This window comes from Drosophila busckii, chromosome 2L (assembly GCF_011750605.1).
Source record: "Drosophila busckii strain San Diego stock center, stock number 13000-0081.31 chromosome 2L, ASM1175060v1, whole genome shotgun sequence".
Lineage (NCBI taxonomy): Eukaryota > Metazoa > Arthropoda > Insecta > Diptera > Drosophilidae > Drosophila > Drosophila busckii.
This window is the reverse complement of record NC_046604.1, coordinates 15,810,728-15,838,406: the sequence shown is the minus strand read 5'-3', so window position 1 is coordinate 15,838,406 and position 27,679 is coordinate 15,810,728. Positions and strand designations below refer to the sequence as shown.

The window sequence follows — 27,679 nt, the reverse complement described above, 5'->3', positions numbered from 1 at the left end:
AGCTGCAGAAATAATTAAGATAAAAGTATTATTATCAAATTTAAAATTTTACTTAATAAAATAAACTAAAATTAGCTACATAAGCGCAAAAACTTTTAAAACTAAATAAAATAGTAATGCAGCTAATAATAAAAGAAAATAAATACTTGTATTCAAAGCTGCAGCAATAATTATAAATTGATTATAGATTCGTAATATTGACAATAGTTGGATATATGATATATTTGTATATATAAATTGATTTAAAACTTTTTGGATTATCAATGCTATTTATTGACAATTTTTTCTAACTAATATATGTGTTTAAAAAAATCTGCTAAAAAATTAACAGACGATCTAAGCTAATTCTTTTTAGAATTTTTTCTCTCGCTTTTAAAATTATTTGTTATATTTTTCTCTTATGTCGAATTTGAAACTGCAAAAGATTTGCATTGGCCACAGTCGCATTTAAATTATTTAAATTATTTTGCATATTGGTATATGAAGCTACAAGAGCAAGCAGACTAACTTATAGCTGAACGATAAGTCTCTAAGTCTTCTCTATAAACCTCTCTCACAACTAATTTACACGAACAACTAATTTAATGAGGCGCTGCTATTAGAGTCGCTCAGCTCAGCTCATTGAAAATCATTTGAGCGCTTGAAGAGCGCTGCTCATGTCCAGAGGGCAAGCAGCGGCAGCTTCTCACACAAGAGGCACCTTCCAATGTATAAAGAACTGCGAGACACGGGCTTATTGTCAAGCCAATCAAACTGGCGCATTCCCATGCCGCTCGAGCCGCCGCCCGACCCTCGCCTCAGATACTTATCAGCTGTTGAGCGAGCGCGCAGGGGGCGCCCAGCAGTGCGTCGACGATTTTTCATGTAGCTTGTGTTGTAGTAAGTAAAAGTAAATTAGATAAACGCGCCTGGGCAAGAAGAACGCACAATCATGGCATGTATTGTGATTGCACAGTAATCGCACTATATATATATAAAATGAATCTTAATTGAACCGAAAAACTGAACTGAAGCCGCGGCGTTGACGTCGCAGTCAGCGATCAAAGCAGTTGCCGCACTTTTAGTTAGGGGGAGGGCTTGAGGAAATTGTTGGCTGGTCAGCGAGCTCGCTCAATGAAATTGACAAATGTTTAGACAAATAGACATGCCAAACGATCGTACACAAGCCACACACACACACAAATGAGTCGAAAGAGGCGATAGCTGTAGCTCTGAGCTGTTGTTTTTGTAATTACCTTGGGCAAATATTGAAAACGGATATTGGGAGAGTCGCTGGTCGCTGGAAATGGAAATGCGCTTACGGTTTTGGGTCAAAAAAGTTGTAACTGCAATTTTCGCCTCATTTGCGGCTACGCACATTTTGAAAAAAAAAACGTACCTGGTATGCATTTAAGTTTCGGTATGGAGTGCCTTGCCCTTTTGGGCCTGTTGACGCAGTCGAGGGATTGAAGTAAAAGAAGGTAAATAGCAAATAGCGTCGAGTTTTCTCAGACAACAAGTGGTAAAGTAGTTGGCAGTGGAGTCCAAGCATCAGTCTCAGTGTCTCAGTGTGTGTGTGTGTGTAAAGATTGAGTGACTGATGGATGGATGACAAACAGAAATGCTCGAAACTATGCGTTTTATCTACAGATAAATAGCAAGTGCAGTAGCCAGAGCTGCAGGTATAAATTAAACATAAGCTGCGGCTATGCTAGAATTGAAGCAAGCAAGCAAGCTGCTTAACAGTGCGCTGTTAAGTTAACAGCGTGTAGATAAATGCTATTTTAGTGGCACAAACTCAACTTACCTTAACTTTATATCAACTTTAGCATAAAAATATGTGCAAATATATTTTTTAAAAATTTTTAACATGCTTTCAATTATGTTAACTATGCCGTAGAACATAATTCTGTTAAGTTTTAAATTATTATAAACTTGCCAAAACATTAAACTATTTATTTATTGATAATATATATTTGAAATGTTTTAGTAAACAAAAATGTCCTGCTTGAGTAAGTTTTGTTAACAGTATGTTAACAGTCACAAGCAGCTGCTATAAGCATAAATAAATGCTGTTAACATAATTTGTTTAAATTAATATAATTGAATTTTGACGCGCTTTGTTTTTCAAAAATTTTTTTTAAAATAATTTTAAAATGTTTTATAAGGTACAGCCTATGTTAAGTTAACAGTATGCTGTTAATAAATGTTATGCAAACAATTTTTTAAATGCTGTTAACGATTTTATTGAATTAACAGTTCGCTGTGTTGACTAATTTATGTTCACAGTATGTTAAAAGTAACAAGCAGCTGCTGTAAGCATAAATAAATGCTGTTAACATAATTTTTGAATATTAGAATTAATTTTGGCGCTTTTTTTTGATATAATTTTTAAATAATTTTAAATTGTTTTATAAGCAACATTGTCCAAGCGCCTATGTTCAGTTAACAGTATGCTGTTAATAATTTTATAAATGCTGTTAGCACACTTTTATTGAATTAACAGTGCGCTGTAGTGAATTAAAGTTTGCACTTACGCAACAAATTGATTGATTAATAACAATTAAGCAAAGCGCTTAAGAAATATTTGCAGCTTGCAATAATATTCCCACGCGCTTGTGTTTGCTTTTGGGCCAGCTGACTGTTAACACTTGCATGTTAAGTTAACAGCGTCAAGCACTTGTCAAAAGAAAAAAAAAGTTTGCAACAAGCGTAACTTGTCATGGTTATTAATGAACAAACAAACAAACAGACGGACAGACCGACAGACAGACAGACACGACACGCAGGCCAAAGATACATTTGTATCTTTTAGATAGTTAAATGCTGCGCAGCAGCAGCAACCAACGAACAGCGGCAACCTATGCTGTGCCTATCAGATGCGGGCAACAACAACAAAAAAACAGAAATACGAGCAACCAAACGAAGTGGCAGCGCGAGCTCGTGGCAGCGGCAGCGGCAGCAGCAGCAACAAACAGTCGAGTGCCGAACGAGCTGGCGAACGCACGTGTGTGTCGCATGTTGAAATTTGAAAGAAAAACGAACTGCAAGCGAAATTTTGTAATTCGAAAATTGCAAGCGAAATCGGTTTGAAAACGAAACTAAATAAAAGTAACGCGTTTGGCTTACGTGGTTTGCTTGAGATTACGTTTATAACGTAAGCCGCGGCTTATGTTACGTGGCCGGCCGGCCGGCCCCAAAATATAAAAATCAAAAGCAACTTGCATTTAATACAAAAAGAAAAAAAAATACAAAGTCGGCGCCTTTTTATCTGCGGCAGGCAACGAGAAATACCTTTAAGCCTGTTTAGATGGATGGATCGGCGTGAGGCATTAAGGCAGACGCAACGTCCGCGCGTCTCGTTCTCCTCAAACGGGTTTCGTTGCGCTTGATCAGCAGCAGCAGCATCGACGCAGCAGCATCAACGCGTGTGGATCGTTTGAACGCTGACCTGCCTTTTGATGTTTGGCGCGCTGCTCACTAAACGTTTCCTGGAAGCCCCAAACTGTATTGAATGATCGGTCAACAAGGCAGCACCTGCGCTGTGGCTGCTTTAAAATAAATAAAAAAAAACACAACACAAAAAACCGTTTGAAGTGCAAAGAGTGCAAAAAGTGCGAGCCACAAACAAAATGTAGCCTGGCCAAGCCCAAAAATCAAAAGCGTGCTAAACAAACAAAATTATAAAAAAAAAAAGTATTAAGCAAGCCAAATTATTAAAGCAACAAACAAACAATACATCAAAAAGTTCGTCTAAATAAATAATTATTAAATTAGCCTAAGTAATTTATTAGCTTAACGTACTTACGCCAAAAAGTAGACTTTAAAATATTACACGCACGCATTTAAATCAATTTATATTACTATGCATTTAAAATATTTAAATTTGTTGCTGCTGCTTTGGCAGCTGCTCTGCTGTGGCTGCCAGGAGCAGCAATTGCTGCTGTTGGAACAGCAACAAACACAATTGCAGCAGCAGCAACAACAACAGCAGCAGCAGCTGCAAGCAGCGCACAGCAGCAACATGCAACTGCAACAGGCAACACAAAATAGCACAATGTTGCAAGCTTTATATGGCAGCGCTGCTGCTGCTGCGCCAGCTGTGGCCATGTTGCCGCCGCTGCCGCCGCCGCCTTCAACAAACAACAATCAGCTGAGCGGCAGCAGCACAGCAGCCAGCGCGCTGCCCACCAGCAACCACAACAACAACAACAACAACATGGTTATGAACTTGCCACATGGACTGGGATTGGGCGGCGGCGGCGGCGGCTTGAGCCAAGGACACGCGCATGGACACGCGTTGGCAGGACTTGCCAGTTTGGGCATTATTGTTAACAAGGGCGGTCTAAGTGGCATGACAGGCGGTCTCGCGGGCTATGGCAGCACTTTGCTCAATGGAGGCGCTGCACTTGGAGCACTTGGAGGATCAGCCATGAGCTCCGGCATGGACAGTTCATAGTGAGTAACCAAACGCTTGCTTAATTGGCTTGGCATGCAATCCCATCAATTGAACAACAACTCAACACAAAAATTTCACTCGTTGAGTACATCCTATTATATTAATGAAGCGCCAGGCTGGAGGCCAATTGCTATTGACATGTTACTTCAGCCTGCAATCAGACTTCCCTCTCTCTCTCCACCCCTCTCGCTTACACTTGTTTCGCTGCTGCTTGTGTACAAATCAACTTTTGCAATTGCAATCACAGTCAACAAATTTGTTTTGTGTTGCTCAAGCTATAAAACTTGTTCGTTGGCTTCGTTAGCTGCAGCTTCAGCCTCAGCCTCAGCCGCGTGGTCTTAAGCTCCTCTGACTGACCTTTAAGCAATATGCTAATTTATCAAATTGCTTAACTTCACAGTAGCTAAGGGAAATTAGAGTTGCTGATTAGCGATTTAAATAATAGATATTGATCTCATATATTTATATTAAAGCAAGTTAATAAATCTAAAAATGTTGTTAAGCTGCTAAAAAAAATTGAGCTAAACATTAAAATTATTTCTGCCTTTTACAAACTGCAGCTTAAATATTTCTATAATTAATTCATATCTTAAATAATGCTCTGAACTTTGATTAGCTTTTGTTTGTGTGATCTTCTATTATTTTGACAGTAAATTTCAATAAATATTAAATTAAATATTCAATTTAAATGCATCTTAAAATTTCAGCTAATATTGAAAATAAAGTCTGAATGAAGTTCTTACAGCTTTTTGGAAATTTTTGTATTGTGATTTTTGATAATTGAAAAGAAAGTAAAAAAATGTTTAGCAAATATTTTTGCATCATTTAAATATTAAACTGTAAATTAAAAAAAAAATTGGCATCGTCTATAATAAAATCAATGGCTATTTTTTTAAATTGATTGATAAAATCAAACAATATTTTAAAAAAAATAGCCATTGATTTTATAGACGCATAAATTTACAGTTAATATTTAATAACAATTATTGCCATTTTTAATTAAAGCAATAATTTGTGTTTTATACATTTCATTAATTGTTGAAAGCTTTGAATGAAAACAAAATCTATGCGCCAGCAATAAAAGTAAAATTTCCTAAAACTTTTATAATAAAAAATTCCTTAGCACGTGAAAATTGCTGCCGCTGAATTGTGGCAACTAATTTGTTGCACTTTAATTGTTGACAAAGCAACATTAACATTAAATGCAAGACAACAATAATAAATATAACTTGGCAATTATGCAGACCACCCAGCATAAGAAAAAAATAAATATATTGTTAAGCTAAACATTAAACAAAACAAGGCGCAGCTGCTGCTCACACTGCTGACAAATGCAACATAACAATAAATAAATGCCACTGGCTGTTGCAAGTAGCAGAAGCGGCAAGAGCTTGAAAAGATTTTGTGGCAGACGCGTTAAAACAATAAAGTATAATTATTTATACAGCGTTTGCTGCTTTTTTTTGCAACTGTCAGCAGCACACTGAGCGAAAGGGGGTGTGCATTGTTTTTTATGATTATTGGCAAATGTTGTTGGGGCGTAAATTTTACTTACACTTTGCCATTAACAACAACAGCCCAAAGGCTTAAAGGGGCAACAGAACTGAATCAGCTATGCAGAGTTGACCAAGCAGGGAGGTTATTATTTGTCATTTCGTCCTGGCTGAAAGTCCTTTATTGCACACACCGGATGCGCCTTGTTAATTTTTATTTCTATTGCTATCATTTCTACTTTTTTTTATGCAAGTGTTGCTTCAATCGTTGACCCAAGCTTCGAGCCCCAGACAAATCGATAGTCCAAGTGCATATATAGCTATATAGACAAGCATTACGCTAAAGAGAGTCCAAGCGTGCCCCCCTTGCTTGATTACAATTAATCGGCTTATTTGCCATGAGTAGTCGCCGCTGCTGCTGCTTTGCCACTGCCCCCAAAGCCAAAGCAGCGCCTTCCAATTGGCAAACTCAATTCTCTGGTGAGCAGGTGCCAAAGCTTATTGATTTTAAATTTCCAAGAAGCTGCAATTTGTTAGGCCGACGTCAAATATTTACATTGTTGTTAAGCAATTTTCAAAATTAGAGCATAAATAATTTTCAACTATTTTAGTAAATTAAATGAATCATTTTTAGTTGGGTAAATCGTTTCATAAATTGAATAAGATTAACACAATTTTGAATAGTTAATTGTAGCGTTGGGCTTATGATAAGAAAAACGATTAAGAATAACTAGAATATAGCAAATTGGTTTAGAATTAGCAAATTGGTTTATTAGTTTTAACAAGAAAATTTAAGTATTTGTTTTACAGCTAAAATTGCATAGATAAGTTCAACTTTATGTATTGCAGTTTAACTAATAAATATTGTCATTAATTGAAGAATCTTAAATTATAAAAATACAACAACAATTTAATTGAGTTTGCTAACAAAGTTATTAATTTTTTAGTTGATATTAATTTTTCAAATATAAAGATTTCCATAGAATACAAATTTTTGCATTGAAAGAGATTCCATAAAAATTTAAAAATAATAAATAAACAATGAATTGATAATTAAAAAAATTAATTTTAATTTCCATAATAAAAATTTTTACATTTAAATAAATTCCATACAAATTTTAAAATAATAAATAAACATAATGAATTGCAAATTAAAATAAAATTCTAATACAAATTTTTAAATTGAAATAAATTCCATAAAAATAATAAATAAGTATCAAAACATAATAAAATGTAAATTTAAAATAAAAATGATAATTTCCATGTAATAAAAATTTTTAAATGGAAATAAATTGCATAAAATTAAAAAAAAAAAAACAAATAAGTAACAAAACATAATTAAATGCAAATAAAAAAAAAATAATGCTAACAAAAAATAATTCTAATAAATTATATTGAGAACTTTATTTACAATTTAACAAGATTTTATTTTACTAGTATTTGAAAAACTTTTAACTAGCTTATAACGTTTGTATTTAAATCAAAGTTTAAAGCTTTAGCTTTAATAGCATAAAACAATTCTCTCAACAATTTTAAATTATATAAATACACATTTTTTAAATTTTAATTAGATTTTATGCATAAAAAAGCTTCCAAATAGCAAATTATGCTTTAGTGTGCCTATTGGCATGACCAGCAGTGTATAGTCGAGAACTCAGTGGGTGCTTCAACACCTGCCTAAACACAGCAAGCGGCGCGTTATAGTTGCATGCAGCATGTGGCAAGCTGTTTACACACGAATCACGGCGCATCGACAAGCGACAATTGTCAATCTGGCTGATTAGGGGATGTAATGAAAATTTAATAATTGCCCAGCGCGTAGAATAGCAAAAAGCAAAGACAGAGTGCTGGCTGCCCCACATGCCCCGCCGTGTGGCTGTTGCAATTAATCTTTTGGGCAGGGTTGTGCTTGTTGGTAATACAAGAAGCGACAACCAGCAGCCAAGTCAAATATACGGAAAAAACAAAAACACACAAGCAAAGCTGAAAGCAAGTTGTGAATTGGGGTAGGGGGTTGGTTTCAATTTCGTAGCACACACACACACACAGGCAAAAAGGCAAATAATGTAATAATGTTTGACAGTCTGTTTTGTTCCCCCCGCTGCGACTGCGATGACGTCTGCGCTGCTCTCTGCTCTGTTTTGTTAACAGACATTTATGACATTATACGGCGCAAAATTATGTTGTTGTTACAGGGTAACAACAAAAGACAAAGTCGCAACCCCAAAAACAAAGCCCAAGCTACGTACCCAAACTCAAAATTCAAATCTCAATCCTTTAATATTTTTTTATTTGCGCTTTCAAAATCTGTTTAATTGCGCGTAAGTCACCCCTCGTCTCTCTCATTCGCTCCTTCGCTCTCTCTCTCTATAGCGTAGTTCTTAAATATTTGTCAAGCCGTAATTAAAACTTACTTAGAGACTCTATCGCCCCTTTGGGTTACCCCTGGTTGCCTTTGATGCCTTTGCCCAAACAAAAGCCTCAACTTTAAGTTTTAACTATGTAAAGTTCAGCGCCGCTTTGAGTTTCAAGTTCTCCCTCCTCTCGCACACTTTTGTTTCTTTAGAGATATAGTAGTTGTCTGGCTTGTACATAAAAATGTTAATTTTCAAGCGCCTTTTGTTGTTGTTGCTGCTCGCAGACAGGCCGCAAATTATGGTTGTACTTTTGGTTCTTGAGATTTGCCAGCTGGGAGAGCCGCCGTCGTCGTCGTCGTCGCTTTCAAAATTGACGATAACGATTATGTGCAAAGTTTTTTGGCGCATTTTGCTTTTGCAAAATTAAAAATACTCCTGCAGCGGTTAAGATTTTCCTTGCCACGGCTTTAGCTGTAGCTGCAGTCAGCGCCATGTGGCACCAACAACAATTTATTTGTCTCAATTCCAGCAGCAACAGCAGCAGCCAGGGCGACAACAATGAAGACGTCGCCTGGGGGCGTTATGCGCTCTCTCTCTCTCTCTTTCTCTCTCTCACTTTCTGAGCTGGCATTATGCAGCATACTTGGGGCACATAAAATTGCAGGCATAAAGTTCTTTTGCCCACTGTTTGTTTTTTTAACTTTTACTCTGCTTTACTTATTATTGCTGTATTTTATTTAATTTTTTGCTTTTACTTAATTCTTAACTAACTGTTAAAAGGCATGCTGAATTATTCTAGCAGCTGATAAGAAGTAATGCAAGCTCAGAATAAAAAACAATTCAGTAGTAGAAATATATTTAATATTCGCAGATAAAATATGTTTCTTACAAATATTTTAACAGATTTCTTAATTTAATTTTTGTTTTACATTTGTATTAATTTATATATTTTAAATATTTAATACTATTAGAACGAAATGTTGCTTTAAAGCCTAAGAAGTGTATTTGAATTTATGAATGCTATATAAATAAATTTTGGAAAATATACAAAAATTGATTTTCAATAAACTGCTACAAAATCTAAATTAGCTATTAGGCTTAATTAGAATTCAAGCTTGTTGTCTAAGTCTTTTGTATTTGTGTGGCTTTCTATGCGTGTTTATATATTTATGCATATTTTTAACTATTTTGGCTTTTCATTTTACTTTGCATGTTATACAAATTTACAAAAATAGAATTTAATTAGTTACTATTATTATAAATATCCATAATTTTTTCATGTTCTTATTAATTTGCAAGTAGGGACTTAAAGTTGACTTAAGTTTGGCTTAAGGTTGACAGCAGTTTACATATTCGAAATTTCCAAATTTTTTTATTTTATATTTCTATATAAACATACATATTTTTTTAATTTTCTTATTAATTTGGAGTTTTGAATCTTGAATTGAATTTTATTGGGTTTATTTGTGACTTTAAATTGTTTTTTTGACAGCATTTTATAACAATGGAATTTAATTAGTTTATTAAAAACATACATATATTTTAGCAAATATTTTTTCTTTAATATTTTTCTATATAAATATATATATTTTTAATTTTCTTATAAATTTGAAGTTTTGAATCTTAAGAACTTACTTTATTATATTTAATTTGTTGCTAATTGGCACAGTTTTGTATTTTGTTTGTCAAGTTCTCTATTTGAGTTTTATGCAAAGCTTAACTTAAGTGTAGCGAAAATTCGTTGCCTTTATTTGCTTTGCTAGTCGCAGCTACTGCTGACTGAGCTGAGCTGTGTGAATATTTTGTGTGTGTGTTTGTTCGCCAACAATTTGCCTGGCATTGTGGCATTTGAACTTTTTAATTTTGTCGTTTTTGATGGCTGCGTTTTATGATGCCCGCTTGGACTGCCCCGCCCCCGTTCCGGCTACAGCTTCATTGCCTTGTGTATTTGTCTTAATGATAAACTGGGATTTTTCCCATGAGCGGCAGCAGCTCTTTGTTAAGCCTGGCCCAAAGCTGTGCTATAAAAAATGTGTACAAAACAAAGCGAAAGAGAAACCAAGAGGAAAAGGAAAAGCAGTGAATAAAACAATAAGAAGCAGCAGCTGGAGAAGTTTTTGGCTCGTAAATTGGCTGATGATGAATCAAATAAAACTGAAAACTCAACTGCAGGGCACAACAATAGAAATTTCAAATTTGTTTAGCTGCGCATGACTGCAAATGCATTTTGTGTAGGTAATTAAGGAAGACGAAGAAGAAGAAGAATACTAAAATTAAAGATGAGTTGTGTGTAGCTTGCCACAAGCTGCTGTGGCAAGGCAGGGGCTAAAAGTAAAGGTGTCAAAAGTAAAATAAACTCCAATGAGCTGTGTGTAGGTGTCTCAGGCATTAGAGAGAGAGACGATTGGAGCAGCTGTCTTGATGGCTTTCGAGTTTGCCTTTGATCTTGTGTGTGCAACATTCAGTTGCGCATTGAGGAAGTTGCATCAAAGACAAACATCGCTCGCTCGCTCGCTCGCATGTGTGGTTGGGACCTTGAAGTTCTCGCTTCGGCGTGCGGACAGACCTTGAGGCACGCTTGCACTTCAAAGAGATCAAAGCGACTGTCTGCGCTTTTGTGGCAAGTTTAGTGCTTTGCCACACACGCACACACACACACAGACTGAGGCAGGCACGCATTTAACGGTTAAATTGCAGTCACATCCTGCTAAACGGTTTAACCTACAAAATGCGCAAACATTTAAGCCAAGTTCTCGCTCTCGCTCGCTTTGGCTAAATGCGCAACTGTTGCTTTGTCTACAGTGTGTGGGGGGTGTGTGGTGGGGGAGCGGCACCTGTCTAAGCTTTGATGTTGCGCCTCTTGGCTGTTGCTGCTTCCTCTACTCAAACTGTTGACATAATTGGAGTTTTGGCGGCTTTGCTGTCACAGCTTGTGGCACTCACTTTGCGGTACTTTAAGCGTCCGCGCACATAATTTAACCACAAATTGGCAACATGAGTGCCAGCCCCCCTGCCCCCTTCGCAGCTTCAGCCTCAACGCGTATTGCCATTGCCATTGACAGATCTTTAAGCCTAATTGCTGCTTGCTGCTTGCCACAACTTTTTGTGTTAACTTGCCACAACAAGACTACACTGAGACAAAAAGAAAGTTGTAAGTTCTACTTACTACTTAATATTTTTATAAGCAAGTCAATATATAAGCAATTTATTTTATTAAATTAATTTAATTTATATTATTAAATGCAATTGCTTTTTTAATATTTGTTAAAAATAATGTTGTATTTTTTTTAAATTAAAACACATGCTAATTACAAAAATTACTTTTTTTTCTTATAAAACTTTAAAAAAAAATGTTGCAATTGTTTTTTTAATAACTGCTAATTATTATGTTGTATTTTTTTAGATTAAAATTAAATTAATATTTTTATAAGCAAGTTAAAATATATGCAATTTTAAAAAAGTTTTCAAATGCTTTTTTAATATTTGTTAATTATTTTGTTGTTTTTTCTTAAATTAAAACACATGCTTATTACAAAAATTACTTTTTATTTTTATAAAACAATTTAAAAAAATAAAAAACAAATTTTTAAATGCTTTGTTTTTCAAACTAAATATTTAGTTAATGAATTATAATAATATAATTAGTTTCATCAAATCAAAGTCAATCAGATAATGTAAATTTTAAATAATTTCTTTTTTAATTTAAACACTAATTTACGTTGAAGCATAAAATTTTATGTGCTGTACAAAAAAATTAAATGAAATCAATCAGATAATAACTAAAATTTTTAAACAAAAGTTAGTTAAGCTAAACAAATATATTAGTCAAAAATGTTTATTTCTAAAGGATTTCTTTTAATATTTTTGTATATTTTTATATACATATAATTTTATTAAAAATTGTCACCCCAGCAAATTTACAAAAATTTATTTTTAGTGCACTTGACACTCGCAGGCACCAGAAATGCCAACAATCTGTTTAATTTTTTGTGCGTAGGTGTTGCTTGCATATTTTTAATTTTCTTTAGGGTGTTGTGGCTGTGGCATTTTTAGTTTGGGGCGTGGCCATATGCTTAACTCTTGTCTGCAGATCAATATAAATTGGCAATTTGACCCTGAAAAGGCAGCAGACCATGGCCAGGGCTGATGACAAAGACATTGCTGACAGACAAACAGCGAGACGGCGGCACTTAAAGCAAAAGCCAAAGCCAAAGCCAAGTGCAAAGCAAAATCTCGCAACAGACAACAATACAACAGTTATGGCAATGTTATAGTACTAAAGTGGGGTGTGCTAGTGTGTGTGTGTGTGTGCGCCCAAATAAAAAATAAAAGCACATTGCTTTGGTATTTTAATTCAATTTGTTTGTGCTTGGCGCGTCGGTAAAAGATGCTAAGAGAGTCTCGAGCCAAACGATTGCGACTTGCAATTGCAATTGGCTTGTGAATTGCCAAGTGAATCACTTAGAGATGCTTATGAAAGTTAAGAGCAGCAAAAAGGTGCAGAAGAAAAATAAATTTATGAAATTCATTTGATAAACTTTTGATAAACAAGTAAAGTTGCAAGTTAATTTATACATATAAATTAATAAGCAGAAGTTGTGTTTACAAATATTTAAATATTATTAATATTTAAAGAATTTAAAATAAAACTCAGTCAATTAAAACTTCATACATAAAATGGAGTACAAATTTTTAATTTATAATGCTTTACTTTAATTTCTTTTTAAATGCCTTTGCCTTTTATTCTAAATTTCTAATTTTTTATTTATAACTTTTACTTAAAAGGCTTAAATTATTATATAGAATTTTTTGACAAAATAAATTATTTGTTCAGTTTAAATACTAATTTTAAAATCTGTCTTTATGCATTATTTTTATTGATTTTATTTTTATCTGCGCCACACTCGCTTCGCTTCTCACTTTGAAATGTTTACTTAACGCGCCAGGCAACTTTCCAGATCAACTGCACTTGACTTAACGATCCATTCGCTGCAGTTTATCACCAAAGCAACAAAAAATAAAAACTTGCCACAGCAAGAGGCGCCACATGCTGCTCGGCAAGCAAGAGCAAATGGACCTTGGAGGCTGTTGCCGCATCAAATGAAAATGCCAAAGCAAATGCGTCTAGCGTCCATTAGCTTTACCCTTAACCCGCTCCCTCTCTCTGTTTCTATCTCTTTCTGCTGCTGATTGACAAATGCAAGTGAAGCGTTTGCTGCTGTCGCAGCCAAAAGCGCCGCGTTGATGGATGTGGAGCGAGGCAACAAACGCATTTCCATTTAACCAGTGGAAATCACCACGCCCCAAATTAACTGAAATTAACACGCGTTTAATGTCAAGCGAGAGAGAGCGGCGCACACGCACCTGCCACCCAGTAGATAGTTCGGTATGTAGTTGGGGCTATGTTTACTTAATGACGTTTATGTGTCTTGTGTGTGTCGTCGGCGTCGTCGTATCTGCGCCTGTCATAAAGCGATTTGATTAAAGCGAAAACGCCGCCACCACCAGCGCCCCGATCGCAACTAGCATTGACTTCATTCCCACCAGCGAGCGCGACTCTGTGTTTTTTTTTCTTTCCAATTAAATTGCAGCAGGCCGAGCCAGGCAGGCAGGCAGTCAGTTCAGTCCTTTGCCCGCCAGCGTGCAACATTTATTTTCGGAAATCGAAACAAAAATCTCTTTTTTTTAAAGGGGGGAGTGCAGTTCGCTCTCAGTGAGCAGCGAGCGTAAACTATACGACGCCGCTGGAGTCGAGAGACTAAAACGAATGCAAATGCTCTTAATTGTTGGCATATTAAGTTCATTATACTTATCCATGGGGTTAATCCATTATGAACTCCTAGTACTTGCTTAGCATAGACAAGTGCAGCTTGAGTTTTCTTTTGGTTAGAGGCCCACCCAGTAGCAAAGCGGAAATTAGATAATTAAATACAAATTTGAGTTACAAATCAGCTAAATATATTTAATTTAAAATTTAAATTCATTAGCAAAAATTATTATGAGAGCAGCATTAATTTTTAAAATATGTAACATTAACTTTTAGTAAAAAATTGTGTTCGCTTAGAATTCTAAATACAGTCAGCAAGAAATCCATTTGGGGTATGTAAACAAATTAAATTTTATACTCTAAAAATAAAAAATATTGAAGGAAAGAAAGTTTAAAGCAAATTTTCTTAAAACATTTAATATGAAATTATTTTTGCTTACTGTACTAAATTATAAATTACAGAAAATAATATTTAAAAAAAGATACTTTCTTTAATTTTTCAAAATATTTAATATGAAATTATTTTTGCATACAATTCTAAATTATAAATTGCAGAAAAACAAGTAAGGAAAATATAAAAATGAAGAAGAATATATTTATATAAGTTTTTGAAACGCTGCATGGAATATAAGATAAAAAATTAGCAACAAAAAATTAATGATTAACGATGAAAAATGAACAACAACAAATTAATGCAGAGTAATATTAATTCTTAATATATTTAGTAAAATTTAACCAAATAATTTAGCTTGTGACTCATTTTTGAAATCTATAAAAATGTTCAGTCTGTTACTAATTTGTACATTATTCAATTCTAAATATTAAATTACTTTAATTTAATTAACAACAAGAAATTAATTTAAATTAAATAATATTAATTCTTGAAATTAATTGTAAAAATATAAGCTACAGAATTTAGTTTGTTATGCATTTTTAAATTCTATAAAAAAAAGTTTTAGCTAAAGAATTCAGTTTGTTAATGATTTGTTATTTATTCAATTCTAAATATTTTAATACAGCAAATTAAATTAAATTAAGTTATATTATTTATAAAAATATAAGCTAAAGAATTTAATTTGTTGTGCATTTTTTAAAGATATAAAAAAGTTTTAGCTAAAGAATTCAGTTAGTTAATGATTTGCTAATAATACAATTTGAAATATTTTATAACCTTTTACGTTATTATTGCTACTAAAACACCAAAAGCTTCAACAAGTGTCTGTACTCGAGTTTGGCAAGCGTATGTAAAGCTAAAAGGAATAAAAGCAAAGCAAAGCGTAGAAAAGGCAAAATCAGAGAGAGAGAGAGAAAAAAGTAAAAGTGCCAAACGGCGGCGGCACAAATTCTTTGTAATTAGTATTAAAATGTTTTCCGCTACATTTTCACTTGATTTTCAGCTGGCAGCAGCAGCAGCAGCAGCAGCAGCAAAAGTACGAGGAGGGGTTGGGCGGCAGCTTGGGCGTGTTGCTAGTCACAAGAACTCAGTCAGTTAGTCAGTCAGTCAATTTGTCTATGTGGCCTTAGGGCGAGCAGCACACTGCTCACTCCGCTGTAGTTGCAACGCTGCTGCTGCTGCTGCTGACCTGTGCCTGTTGCCAGCCGCTGGGCGCTGTGGCAGAGACTGTGGCAGCTCTTCGCGCATGATTGAAGGCAACATGTGTTTCGGAAATTATGCAAAATTGCCTTTTGCTGACTGTTGCTGTTGCCGTTGCCCAGTTGTTGCTTGTTGCCCCCACTGCTTGTGGCATGTTGCTTAGGCAAGCGTTTTGCATATTTCGCTGCTCATTATCATTTGTTTAGCGCGTCGTTCGGCCCCAGCCGCAGTTCATTTCATAAACAATTAATAATGCTTAAGCGCATCTTGGCGTTGACAAGCGTGTGCCGCACAGCAACAGCAGCAGCAATGTTGCATGCCACACACACACACACAAACAAACAGACAGAGTCTGTGCAGCTCGAGGCGTTCTCAGCAAATTGGATTGCATTTCTTGTTTGGTCATTTGTTTGGCTTAACAATTTTTCGAAACAGAACGGATGTTGCTGCCAGCCAGCAACAGCAACAGCAACAGCAACTGGGCATTAACTTATCATATTTAGTGTTTAGTTAGACACACAGGCAACTTCATAATTTGCGTTGTTACATTCGGCATGAGATTAACATTTTACATGGAAAGCTTGTTAGCCAGCCACAAGTGCTAAATGCTAACAGCAAAAACTACGTTATGGAGCGTTGACTGTACTATAAATAAATTTGTTGCAAAACTTTCAAGTAAAGCAAACGCACTAATTTATTTTAAATGTTTACAAATTTGCTTAGCAGCTTTATACGTTTAATAATTAAAATGCGTATTTTTATTGAGTTAAAATTAAAAATTATATAACTAAAGAAAGCTAAATAAGAAAGAAAGTCAAACGTCTGCGCTTTAGAATTTTTATATTTTTCAAAATATATCTCAGGGAATAATCAATACGGACTGAAATTATGAAAATTTTAAACACTCTCATACTCTACTAAACATTGTTTAGTTTCTACTTATTTTTTAAATGTAATTGTTCATTAAAGGCCATTGACTTGCATAAAGTTAGCAGCACTAAAAATTGTTTGGCAATAACAATAGTTCGCTCTTTTTATTTTTTGATTTTATAGTACACATATGTGTAAAATCCAAGCAAATGCGCATTTAGCAACAACAAATAGTCGAAATAGTCAAGCAACTAGCGTAACAGATATAGCAAAACAATAAGAACAATTTACAAATGACAGAAAAAGAAAAGATAGAAAGAAACCTTCACTAAGCCGCAACTTGCACAGTTTTATAATGCTATAATAATTAAAATAATTTATTACAATTTTTTCAATTTTAATATTAAAATTTTGTAGTTTTGCAATATGAACTTGATAAAATGTATATATGATTTTTGAATTAAATAAATAAGATCAATCCTTAAGCTAAAAGGGAAGCCAATCGAAATAGATGATGCTTGTCAAGTTTATAAATAGACAAAAAATATAAGGAAAAATAATTTAACCAAAAACGAAATTGCTCATTAAATAAATTAGTAATTAACAACTACAACAAACATGCTGCTTATCAGCTGACACAGTAGAACATTAAGAACAACATCAATAGATTAAATTTAAATTAATGAAAAACTGAATAAAATCTGAATATCAAACTTGTAACAAACAACTTTAATGCAATGAGGCGAGAATAGAAACAAATGAATTATGCATTAAATTAATAAAAATAGCACTGAGCACTGCCTGGGGGCTGAGCAGCAGCAACAACATTCAATAGAATTCCAGAGCAAGAGCAATTGATTGTTTAAGAATATAAAACCCACACACACATGTGGAATGCATAGGGATCAACACCGTGTATGTCAGTGGCGCCCACACACTTGGCACCAATGCTGCTGCGCAGGACCACGGAAGCGTAGGCGGAGGCGTGGCTTTTGCTTAATGAGACACTCAATGAAGCAGCGGCAGCTGTGGAGTGGCTATTGAGAAATGCAGAGAAGCTGCCACAAGTGCTGCTTGCCACAAGTACAAGTGCGTATCTCTGCCACAAGGCCAACTTTATGGCATACACATGAGTGAGAGAGGGGGGTGGGTGGTATACGAGGGTTGCTGCTTATGTGAGTTACGTGACCGAACATTAATACATCATCGCAGAAGAGCAGAAGCTTTGCCAAAAATTAACTGCTTGATGCAAAGGCAATGAAGTGATGATGTCGACGATTTTTATATATAATATATGCTGTCTCGCTCTCTCGGCATTTTCGTCATGGTCATAAAAACGCATTTTATGCGAAACGCATTTTGTCCGTTCTTATCGTTGGCCCCTTACAACGTTAGACTTTAACTTTTTATGTTTGGCAAATAAAAGTGCGCTTAAAATACCTACCCTGACTATATACACACACACACACACACGCACACATAAAGCTGTAAGCGCAAAGTTTTAATGTTGATTGCGTTTTTGCCTTAATGTTGCTGCTGCTGCTGCTGCTGCTGCTGTTGATGTTTAATTTTAATGCGTTGCAAAACTCAAATAAAAACGCCACCCAAGCTCGCTACACTCTAAGCTTAGTAACAACAAATTAATCATTTATAGCTACAGAGCAACTCTCAAAAATTAAATCATTGCTCGTTGTCAAAATGTTGGCTTTGGTTGCTGCTGTGGGGCGATATTTACTCAAAGCCAGCGCATTTTAATTTAATTGCTTATGTTTGTGCTTGACATTTGCTATAAATAAAGCAGCAGCAGCAACTGTTGCTGAAGTAGCTGCGCATAAATAACTGAAATACATTTGCTGTCATTATTAAATCAACACAAAAATGTGTAGCAACTTATTAGTGCACACACAATATGCAACACATGCAGCAGCAATAGAAATTGTAGGCGTGGCTAGCCAAAGTATAAAATAGCAGCAGCAATGCAGACAAATTGCTGGAATGCTGCTGAAGCAACAGCAACAATGGCTAATATTAGCTGAAAAATTGTAGCGGCAACAGCAGCAGCCCATAAAGCCTAATGAATGTTGCTGCTGCTACAACAACAGCCAAAAGCGGAAGCAATGAAACAAACCAAAGGGCGCGCGCAGCGTTCTCAAGTGTGAAGTTGAAGAAAAAAACTAATTGCAACTGCTTGAAAAGTAGTTAAAATAACAGCAGCAACTGTTGGCAATGTTGTTCATAAATTAGTTGAGCAAAGCAAACAACTAAAAATGAGCATTTTATTTTGCTGATTTGTGCTACTTAAGTATTTGGGGATGTTGCTGCTGCTGCTGCAAGTAAAACAAACTTGGCTGCTTAAAATAGACGCAGTCTAGCTGTTGCTGTTGCGTCGACAGCAGCAAGCACAAAATTTAGTGCAGCTTAAACTTAAATATATTAACATTTAATTAAGCTTGAGCGCTTGTTTATTAAAACAACAATTAAAAACATGCAATTTTATTTTTATGCCTCACATAAATTCATTTAAAACTAAACAAAATTGCAGTCATGTTGCTGCTGGCAATTACAATTCAATTTTTATTGTAATGAAAATGAAGCTGTCAAATGCATGAGCAAAATTTGCTGCTGACAGCTGCTGCAGGCGTAGGCGTAGGCTGTACGTAGGCGTGGCTAAGTTAGCCAGCAGTGGTCGCATTAAAGTAACGCACCAGCTGTGCTGCTGCTGCTGCTGCTGCTGCTGCTGTGTTGGCAGCAATTGCTACTGCTGCTGCTGCTGCTGCAACTTGAGGTGGGAGCAGGAAGTAAAGATGCGTTAGCCAAAGGTGTGAAGCTGTATACAACAACACAAAATATAAATGCGCTGAGGGTTGCTGCGAATATGTCGTAAAGATTTTTTATTGCATTTTTATGGCGTACACAGCAGCAGCAGCAACAGCAGCAACTTGGCATTTTTGGCTTTAACGTTGCAGCATTTTTTTTCAGCTGCGAGTAAATAAACGTTGAGGTTGCAACCGCAGCAACAACAGCAACAATGCTATGCTAAGTAAGCCATAAAAATGCTTCAATATGAAAATAACACATACACACACACACATTAGAAATTTTGTTGCATGCAACTAAAGCAGCGACCCTCGCTGCTCAGCCTGGGTGGGCAATAAATTGATTGCTGTTGCTGCTGCGCAGTTGCTGCTGATTTTAATCATCTGATTTGCTCGCGCAGCTTTTATTAAAAATTCGTAATATCAGCAAAAACAACAACAACACAAGCGACGTCATTTTATTGTCTACTTAACTGTATACCAAGACCCAATCCCATGCACAAATTTTATGAGCGGACGCACCATAAAAAAAAAAATACAAGCGTAAGAAACAGTTGCTACCCAAATTTTGAGCTCTCAAGGGGCACATTTGTTGTTGTTGCTGCTGCTGCTGTGTTGCTGTTGTCGTTGAGCAGCAGCTGACAATGTTAACGGTTACAACTGTTTGTTGCCGCTGCTGCTGCTGCCGCTGATGCCAAAATTGATGACCATAATCTTGAGCGCAAGGATGCGCTTTTTATGATGAAGCGCCGCTGCAACAGCAACACCCGCCAGCAGCAGCAGCAGCAAGCAAACAACCACCAAGCGATTGCAACATTATTCATAGCCCCGTTTGGGGAGTTTGCTGTGGGAGTGGTGGGGATCGGAGGGCGTGGGCTATGAGCGGCAGCATATTTTATGTTTTAACGCTGTCCAAATTGCACAACAACAACAACAACAACAGTTGCTCATACATCAGCATTTAGCCGCAAACAGCAGCAGCAGCAACCTCAGCGCTAAAGCTTTGAGGGTGGCTATAGCACTATAGGCGCTGTACGGGGGCGTGGCAGTTTGGGGGGGGCGCGTTCTGTGCGTTTGTCTTGCGGTTGCAACTTTTTGTTTTGGGCTGTCAGCAACTGTTGCTGTTGTTGTTGCTGCTGCCGGCTTGCAATTTAACAGCTTAAGCGGCATATTTACAACGCATTTGGGCTGCCAGCCATAAAATAATGCCAACTGGCATAACCAGGAAGTCTCTCTTCTCTCACACAAAGGTAAAGCAGCACGTAAGCCGCTTCGGGGATTGCCCAAGCAGAGACATGACATATGCGTATTGCGTATCTCGTAGCGACATGTACACGCGAATTTGCTTCAGCCCAATTACTATTGCCAAACAGTAATCATTAAAACTAAACAAAACGAAAAAACAAAGTGAAAGCTTTTTAGTGTACCATAAAAAACGGCAATAAACTTTTTTAGTTTAAAGCTGGCATTCTGAAATAAAGAAAGGCGTCAAAAGTGATGAAGTAAATCAATTTCAAAAAGTAAAGCTGTGAGGCGTAGCAATATGCATAGCAAATGCGTAGCATTTAGATAAAAATACTAACAATGAATGAAAAAAATTCTATTTAATGCATAGAGGAGGCAGGCAAAATGCAAAAAGGCTGTTATAATGGAATAAATTTATCATTTCTTAGCATTTACAAAAAATATATAAATAAATAATAATTTTCTACAAGCTCAGTGTAAATGCGAAGTTAGATTAATTTAAATGTCATATACAATATATAAAGCAAAAAATATAATTATAATAATCTATTAATTGCATTAATAAATTAAGGAGTCCAAATATTTATGCTATATTTAATGTTACTATTCAATTATTCATCCATTTGTACTCAACCAAAAAGTTTTCTAGTTAGGTGTAGAAATAGTTATGTACTTCAATACAAATAAATATTAAAATGCACTAATTGCTTAAAACAATAACTAAAATGAATGAACATTGAAATTCTTTAATTATAGTATTTGTTATATAATGGTATAAAAAAGTGTAAAAATAAATTCAATTATTGCTAGTGCACCTACACAATTTGAAACATTTAAATATACTAACGACGATGCATATAAAATTCTCAAAATTATGCTAACGATCTAAAGTTATCAATATCTATTAAAGCGCAGCCATATTGCTGGCGCTGGCAAATGCCAAAAATGATGACAGAAATTTGTAGAGCCAAGAGCCGCATCAGACGCCTCATTAGCCCCAATTGCCAATGAATATGCCATATGCCCATGGATAGAGAGAAGCGCCACTTGGCCTAGCAGCAGCTATCAATTAAAGCAAACCAAGCGAATCTTTTAGCAAACAACAGACAGACAGAGACTATATATATGCATAGCTATATAAGTGAACTGGAACTGTCTTTGGAGCGCTGGGCAATGCATTTCCCATGCACAAAGCGTTTTCGATTGCCTTCAAGGCATTTATAATTTGCTCATTCGGGCTGAGAGAGAGAGAGAGCAACAATGCGATTAAGTTTCAATTTGCAATATGCAATTTTACTGAGGGCACTTTTAATTGAAATTTTGCGTTGAAAATTATGTGACAGGCCAAATGGCCAAAGGAAAACAAACAAATGCCACAAAGCACAAGCCAAAGAGCTGCAAAGCAGATGATTTTTCCACACATGAGTATGAGAATGTTTTATAAATAAAAGTGCAGAGGGGAGTGGGCGTGGCTATTAGCTGCATTTATGTTTTGGCAATAAAATGCAAATGGTAAAAAGTTCATAAAAATAACAAAAAGAGCAGTAGAGGGGGTCGGTGGGGACTTCGGTTCACTGGCAGTTCATAAATGCTTATGCTACTTAAAAAAGATTTTATGTGTTGCCTGCGCTGCCTGCCTCGATTTCAATTTCGAACTACTTTCAAATCGCTGCTGCTTGCCCCAATGTTGCAGCCAACGCTGCTGCTGTTGCACATTTGCTATGCTCTTTGCCATGTTGCTGCTGCTGCTGCTGCTGTGGCGACTTAAACTGTAAGTCCATAAAATGCTTTTGCCACTGCACAAAGGGATTTTTATTTAATACGTTTGCATGTGTATCTGTGTCCGTGTGTGCGTGTGTGTGTTGAATATTTTACGTTTCTGAAAATTTGATGAATCTGTACAAATGCAAAGCACTCAGCGTAAATACCAACTAAATTTATAATGGGTGCCTACTCTAACTAAAATTTTAAATGTAAACATATAAAAAAAATAATTTGAAGCTTTAAAATGAAACAAAATTAAATGGCTACTATTAAAAGCTTTACATAAAGCGCAGCATGTTTGAAAAACTGAAATATTAAATATAATAATAATAATATAATATATGATAATAATAAACTAATAAAAATATTCTAAAAATGTTTGTTATATTGAAAGCAGAATTAATTACTTTGTGTACAATATTGTAAATAATTAATTACAAATTTGAAACATATTTGTAATACAAATACATTTTTAAGAATATTTTGAAGCACATATAAATAATGCTGGACCTTAAGTCAAGCTATTAAAAATATTTGTCTATAAAAAGTATTTTTAATTAATTTGTATTAAAACAATTTACAATTTCAATTACAAAAAATGATTGAAATACAGCAACTTTCATATGCTAAGTTTAAAATTTATTAATTTTTTTTCAACGTTTTTTTTTATTTAATTTTTTTATACAAATTTCGCAGCATTATAATTTTGTATGCTGAATTCTTTTGCTATATTTTTAATATAAATATGTATAATAATTTTAACTTAAATTTTTGCTTAATACAAACATTGAAGTGTATGCAACACAAGTTTGTAGTGTAGTGTATAGCCAGAGCTACTAAATACAATATTAACTTCAGTATCATTTGTCGTCAGTCAGTCAGTTAGACAGTCAGTCAGTGCACGAGGAAAATATCCATCAACACTTTTGTTTTATGGCGCTCGCAGCTCAGTCGCTCTCGCTTGCTCTTGTTCTCGCTCTCTCTCTTTAGCACTTGTCTGCTTATGTTTGCTGGCACACATACGTCTGTCTGTCTGTTTGGCTGGGCTGTCTGCCTATCAATTTGTTGTTTTGGGCCTGCCCAGCAACAATAACAATTACAACAGCAACAAAAACAATAACAAAAGCAAATGCAAGCAACTTCTCAACAGTTTGTTTTGCTGCTGCTGCTGCTGCGGCTATTTTAATGGCCTTTCAACTACTTTGTAACTCAAAAGATACAAATTGCTCTTGGCTGAATTTGTGAAATTAAAGTGCACATAAATCCCAGAGAAACAAGCGCTCTCTCTCACTCACTCTCTCGAGTCTCTCAAACATTTGCCTAGCTAATTGTATTTCATTTCGCATGTAAACGTTTTGTCAAAAGGATTAAGTGACACGCCCCCCCGCAACCCACACACAATGCCTGTCCGCCCAGCTAGTTGAGCTGAGCTCTCGTAATTCCACATGTTTCTCAACTAAGGCGACACACATTAACCAACTTGAAGTGGGTATAATATGATAGAGAGAGCTACATACACACAGAGAGAGAGAGAGAGAGAGAGAGTAAGTGAGTGAGAGTTCTCATGTGTGGGCTTTGACTAATGCGCTTTGCTTTGCACTTGCTGCAGCCACAACAACAACAAAAGCAACAACAACAACAACAACCATCTATAAGCTTACACAACGACTTACATGAGCTTTAAAGCTGTAATTGAAGACTTCCCTTGCTTATTGTTGTTGTTGTTGCTATTGCGTTAAATTTTTGTGCAGTTGATACAATAGTTAAAAATATAAACAAATTATTGTAGACACAGAAATTTGTTTAGAAACTGTTGCAAAGCGTCATGTAAATAGACAAAAATAATTAAGAGCTTATTTGTTTGCAATGGAATTTTCTCTATTTTCTAGAAAGCAAAATCTAAGGCTTAAGTTTTAATAGCTATTAATTTATTATAAACAGCTTTATGAATTCTGCGAAAAATTCACTAATAAATCATTTTAAAGCTTTTTGTTAAAAAAAATACTTTAGAATAATATTTTCATAGTTTCTCAGTGTGGAAATATTTATAAACTATTTTTATTCTTATTATAGTTCGTAGTATTTTATTTATTAACATTTTAATACAGAATATTCTTTAAATAGTTAAGTCTAATGCATTTTGTTTTGTTGGTAAACATATTATTTATTTCACTGCTAAAATATTTTATAAAATATTTTTCTTATTATTTAATTTTGCTAAGTTTTTACTCTCATTAGCTTATATCGTATTTTAACAAGTGTACATTCTACAAATATTTCCTGCTTCACTGTCTGATAGACATTTCCGTTATTTTTGTTCTACATTAATCTCAGCTAATTCTAATCAATTGGATCAACTCATATAATAATTTAATCAAATTGAGTGTGTGGCTACGTAAAATATCGAAATAACACAGCGGGAGCTAAATAGATAAAAATTTTACAAACAAAATACCAAGTTTGCCTCACACACAAATACACACACATGCTCAAACACAAGTTGTAAACATTTGAGCTGTCTGAGGCACTTGATAAATTAATTAAATGCGAAAAAATCTAGCAAATTAATTTCGCATTAAAGACGCGCGCACGCAACGAAACAAACAATTGCGCAACAACAAATTATTAACAGACAAAAAGTTTAAATCAAAATAGACCAAAGTCGAATGGGGGGAGGGAGTGGTGGGGGGCGTGAGTGTGTGCTTCTTGCTTGAAGGTAAACTGGAAAATGGGCTAGCTCGTTATTCATGTTCCAATTTACGGTGCACTTAAGTTTTATGAGAATTTAAGATTTCCTGCAAATCTCATACAGAGAGAAAGTGGAGAGCAATAGCAGCGCAAGCAGAGCAGCCCACAAGCTGGGCAGGAAGCGTGGCCAGGTCTATAAATAGTCCAAATACTTTTCTTTACGTTTTCGTTTTATAGAATTTTGTGGAAAACTTGCGGCAATTCTAGGAAAACCGCATAACGGGCGTCAGTGATAAGCAAAGAATTTATTTTTTGGGGCTTGGCCAGCACATTTTGTAATGATAAAAAAACAATTATGAAATTTGTAGCGTTGTAATTTAGTTTATGAGTTGTAAACAATATTTTTTTGTTTATGTGTAGCAATTTTATAGCGCATTATTTATTTACACAAACAAGCTATCAATTCTTAAATTTTATAAATGATGTACAACTTAAAATGCTTAGCATGGACAGCAACCTGCTTAGGCAACAGCTGCTGCTTATATTTAGCATGGACAGCAATCTGTTTAGGCAACAAAGTTATGAACCGCAAGCGGTGCAAAACCAAAGTTTAGCCAAGGCAACAAACGAAACGGTTAAGCGGTTATTTCTTTCGATACTTTTTAATTCAAATGCAGCAACGCGCGAAATTTTAAAAATACTTTAAATAAACACTTTTAATTAAGTTGCGCTTTATTTTTTATTTATTTACAGCGAGCACTTTATATCGGAGCACACAGTTATGGCCGTCTTCACATCGCAAGGCCAAGTGGGCGGTCCTTGTCGCTATATGCCTGCCACACGACGCCAGAACCATCAATGCCGCAAGGAGACAGGACTGCCAGGCACTCTAAGCGAGGCCAGACGCTTGGCCACCACCCACTGTGAGGATCAATTTCGCTATGATCGCTGGAACTGTTCGATTCACACGCGCAACAAGCGCAACATCTTCAAGAAACTCTACAAGGAGACGGCATTTGTGCATGCGCTGACTGCCGCTGCCATGACGCATTCAATAGCCAGAGCCTGCGCTGAGGGACGCATGACCAAATGCAGCTGTGGGCCACGCAAACAGAATCGTGCGGATCAGGACTTTCAATGGGGTGGCTGCAATGATAATCTGAAGCATGGCAAGCGTGTAACGCGCAGTTTTCTGGATCTACGCGGCGGCGATGGAGATGAAGTCACCGAAATATTGCGACATGACTCTGAGGTGCGTTGAGCATACTTTTTATTTAATACAAACTAATTGGAGTTGGCTTTCTAGGTTGGCATCGAGGCTGTCTCCACGCTGATGAAGGATAAATGCAAATGCCATGGTGTCTCCGGCTCCTGTTCCATGAAGACTTGCTGGAAAAAGATGGCAGACTTCAATGCCACGGCCATGCTGCTGCGACAGAAATATAATCAGGCTATAAGAAGAGCGCCCAATCAACGCACCATGCGGCAAGTGCCAGCGAGTCGCATGAAAAAACCAAAGCAACGACGCAAGAAAGTAAGCAACAAACAACTATAAATATTATTTATAGCCAGGCATCAAAATTTATATTCTCTATATTTATATTCAATTTATTTTCAGCAACAATCATCGCAGTATACCACGCTCTATTATTTGGAGACTTCGCCCACTTATTGCTCGGTTACCAAGGATCGCGAGTGCATGCATCCTGATAATTGTGCAACCTTGTGCTGTGGGCGTGGCTATGTCACCAAAGTCCAAAAGAAGGTGGAAAAATGTCGCTGTCGCTTCGAAAATGGACGCTGCTGTCTACTGATCTGTGACTATTGTCAGAGCTTTGAGAATAAATTCTTTTGTAAATAAGCAGGCGCGCTATCTCTATCTCTCTCTTAAACTCACTCTCTCTCTATCTCTCTATCTCTCTCTATAGCTATCGCACTTACACTCTAACTAACTCTAAGCAGCAGCTTGCTTTATTTAATTGTAATTTGTAAAGTTTTTTTCTTGTATTTTTTTCCATTCCTAAACTAAATACTTTGATAACATGATATGCGTACACAACAACAACAACAAAAACAAAGCTCAGCCCACACACACACACATACACATCTACACTTACATCTACATATATATATATACTATAGATATTTAGTTAAAGTTAGCTTCAGCATCACGTAAAAAAATCTCACAAAAAAATGGCAAAAACTTCATACAACAAAAAAAAAACAAAAAAAATATATAAATATTAATAATAATATAAACTCATACATACGAACAACAGAAGCAGATGCTAAACAATACACCGCAACAAAAACAATTTTAATAAGTATTTAAACATAAACAAACAAAAAAAAAACAAACCAAAAAAAATTTAAATAAATAATATGAAAAAAAAATACAAAAACAAATACACGAAATAAAAAGTTTCACATAAACGTAACCTTCGCTGTATTGACTCTGACTCTGACTTGGGCTCTTGCAACTTTTGATTAGCTTTAATTAATTATAGCGCGCTTTATCAGACACTCGAACAGCGCACTCATTACAATGTACACAGAGCCGACGACTCTCAACCAACTCAATTCACTTTGAACTGCTTTGAACTGCTAACTGGCCGGCGCACTCCAAAAATCCCAGTGCATGCAAGTT

General features: G+C 35.5%; 1 protein-coding gene across 1 annotated transcript; it reads left to right on the top strand.

The window, feature by feature from the left end:
• The first annotated feature begins 4,163 nt into the window (after window positions 1–4,163).
• On the top strand, window positions 4,164–27,149 carry LOC108601622 (protein Wnt-4). The gene is made up of 4 exons (XM_017989524.1): window positions 4,164–4,437; window positions 25,786–26,284; window positions 26,339–26,566; window positions 26,651–27,149. Exons 1-4 carry the CDS (start codon window positions 4,199–4,201, stop codon window positions 26,891–26,893), a joined length of 1,209 nt encoding a protein of 402 aa, XP_017845013.1. The 5' UTR covers window positions 4,164–4,198; the 3' UTR covers window positions 26,894–27,149.
• The last annotated feature ends 530 nt before the right edge of the window (window positions 27,150–27,679 follow it).

Coding starts and splice junctions, on each gene's coding strand:
- LOC108601622 (XM_017989524.1), top strand. CDS start 4,199: ATGGTTATGAACTTGCCACATGGACTGGGATTGGGCGGCGGCGGCGGC. Junction 4,438..25,785: donor TCCGGCATGGACAGTTCATA/GTGAGTAACCAA, acceptor ATTTATTTACAG/CGAGCACTTTATATCGGAGC. Junction 26,567..26,650: donor CAAAGCAACGACGCAAGAAA/GTAAGCAACAAA, acceptor ATTTATTTTCAG/CAACAATCATCGCAGTATAC.